This window comes from Acanthisitta chloris, unplaced genomic scaffold (genome assembly GCF_000695815.1).
Source record: "Acanthisitta chloris isolate BGI_N310 unplaced genomic scaffold, ASM69581v1 scaffold16350, whole genome shotgun sequence".
NCBI lineage: Eukaryota > Metazoa > Chordata > Aves > Passeriformes > Acanthisittidae > Acanthisitta > Acanthisitta chloris.
In genome coordinates, this window is record NW_008651232.1 from 1 (window position 1) to 2,421 (window position 2,421).

General features: G+C 52.8%; 1 protein-coding gene across 1 annotated transcript in view; it reads right to left on the bottom strand.

Moving 5' to 3' along the window:
- Positions 1-5: 5 nt before the first annotated feature.
- Positions 6-2,421, bottom strand: part of SIRT7 (sirtuin 7) — a gene marked incomplete at both ends in the record, with an annotated part of 3,007 nt that continues 591 nt past the window's right edge. Inside the window, 5 exons of the mRNA XM_009072419.1 lie at positions 6-71; positions 315-551; positions 996-1,094; positions 1,525-1,597; positions 1,694-1,764. Of these exons, the coding sequence (XP_009070667.1) occupies positions 6-71; positions 315-551; positions 996-1,094; positions 1,525-1,597; positions 1,694-1,764 (546 nt within the window). The remainder of the gene's footprint in view (positions 72-314; positions 552-995; positions 1,095-1,524; positions 1,598-1,693; positions 1,765-2,421) is intronic.

Sequence of the window (2,421 nt, forward strand, 5' to 3'; positions counted from 1 at the left end):
ACGATATACAGCTTGGGCCGGCGCGGGGGGGGCTTGCTCATGCACCAGAGCCGTGGGTATTTTTTCAGAACCTGCCACAAAGCAGAGACGATCAGCACAGCCACGGGCACACGCTACTGTGAACCGTATCAGCGAGAGGAAAAGGAATGTATTACCAGGAGGGGAAAGAGGGAGGAAGAGAGACTATCACAGATGGTGGGCGAATCCTGACACCAGAGTTTACAGTTGTCTGTTTGGGAGGAGACTGCTCAGCACCAAGGTGTATCACCAAGAGGGAATGCTGCTAACAATCTTCACCGAGTCTCTAAAGTTACCTTTAAGCTGGAACCCAGACAAAGAATCACATCTGCTTTGCTTGCAGCTTCTGTTGCTGCTTCCCAGTTCAGGGGCTGTCTCAATGTCCCCTTCTCCCCAAAGTGGACGATTGTATCTCTCAACTGTGCCCCACACTTGTGGCACATCCTGCCCGTGTGGTGCCTGTGCAGGGCTGTGCGCTCCGTCACATCGAACACTCGCACATACTCTTTGTTGGGTGTGCAGGACGTGCAAACCTGGCGCAGGATGAAAGCAGAACACGTGTCACATCATCAGCATCCAACCCACAAGAGCCAGGAGCAGCTTCCCTCAGGAGAAAAGCCCTTTTGGGGACAGCACGTTGGAAGCTGTAGATGGGATCATCAGGGATCAGATGATGACTTGGAAAACCTCAACTAGCAAATGGAGCCATGGGCAGCCCTTGGCTATGTGCTGGGAGGGATCTCAGGGAAGGGCTGAGGAAGAGCAGTCAGAAGCAGAAAGCTCCAGCAAGTACAAAGAGTTAAGAGTTGGGTTTGGTGCTTGCTAACTAGATCACCCCAAACCTGATGGCCTGAAGATAGGAACTCCACAAAGGCCAACACCTTGTACCAAATCCTCCTGAGCTAGTGACACATCAAGAGTTTACATCTTCTCACGAGGCTGCTGGACAGTGAGCTGGTCCTGCTGTGGCCACTCACCTCGATGTACATGTTCCCGTGAAGCTCAGATATCGCAGCCCGGGGTAACCCACTCCGCAGGTGCAGCCCATCACAGTTCTGAGACACCACGTGCTGCACCTTGAAGGGAACAAAACGCTGAGCTCACAGGCTCTGCAGGTGTCACTCCAAGCACGAGATGCCTTTTGCATCCCAAATCATTCCAACAGCCCCTACACTTGGAGCAGGACTGTGGGGAACAGACCTCTATGAAAACTAAAGGGGAAACAGAGCTCTTCTAGGCTGGCTGATTTGTGGCCAGGTCCCCAGACCAGCCTCACCAGGTACCAATGCAAGATGTTAAAGAAAAGGCACCAGGAGAGAAACTGCTAGAGCTGCAGCCTGGAGCTTCCTAAGGAACATTTGGACACATTGTCCTACATGGATGTGCAGCCACCCGAGTCAGAATCATCATCAGGCAATCTCCTGGAAAGCTTTCTGTTCTCTCTTGGGTTTGATTTGTCATTCTTAGGCTGAGGGACATGAGTGAGGTGTGGGAAGAGTATCTTACCAGGTTGTGCTTGTGCAGGCAGGCAATGCTCATATGGGTGAGCGTGGGCTCTGCCTCGCTCAAGTCTGTAGCACTGATGAAAAGCAAAGAGGAAAAAACCTGTTGGAATTGCCATTAACCTGATCCAGCATCGGCTCTGTGCCACACAGCTCAGAATCTGCCTGCCCACCTGATGCTCCTGCCCTTCTGCAGCAGTGTCCATATGCCATTGGGGCCTCTGTAGTCCGGGATCGAGGCTGCCTGTCACCAGGAGAGACAACCAGGCCTGAGGGGGGTCACAGCTCCTGCCCACAGACACCCCCCAACCACATGCATGTCCTTCACGGCTGCTTCTTCATTCACTCAAGTTTCCCAGCACAGTGGTTCCCTGCTCCCAGGAAAACCTTTTCATGTGTTTTCTTTCTCCTCCTACCTTGCAGTTCTCATTTTCACCTCCAGTGTTTATTTTCTCCAATTCTACCGTGATGGAATCCCACCAGAACTCTTTTTCACCCTTGGCACTTCCCATTTCCCTCCACACAGAACTCCACTCTTGAACCTTTTCCCATTTTCCCCAGACCCTGATTTCTGGTGCCTTGCACTCAGCATCTCCAGCAGACATGACACGAGTACTGCTCCGTGTCCCAAGCCACATTCAGTGTCAGCAGCACCTGGAGCCCCAGAGCTCACGCAGAGCTGACAGATGTCATGGTACAAGAGGCAGAACCAGATTTCTGCTTTCCCCCAGGCCACTGAGCCCAGAGGATTCTCAAACTGCCACATGCCAGTTCTGACAGCCCCAGCTGTCCCTGCATGTCTGGTAACAGACACAGTGCTCCTGAGCTGACTGCCTTTAGGCTTTACACTAGACACTCCAGAGCCTCGAGTGAGGCAGGGACAGAGCCAGACTGGGGCAGA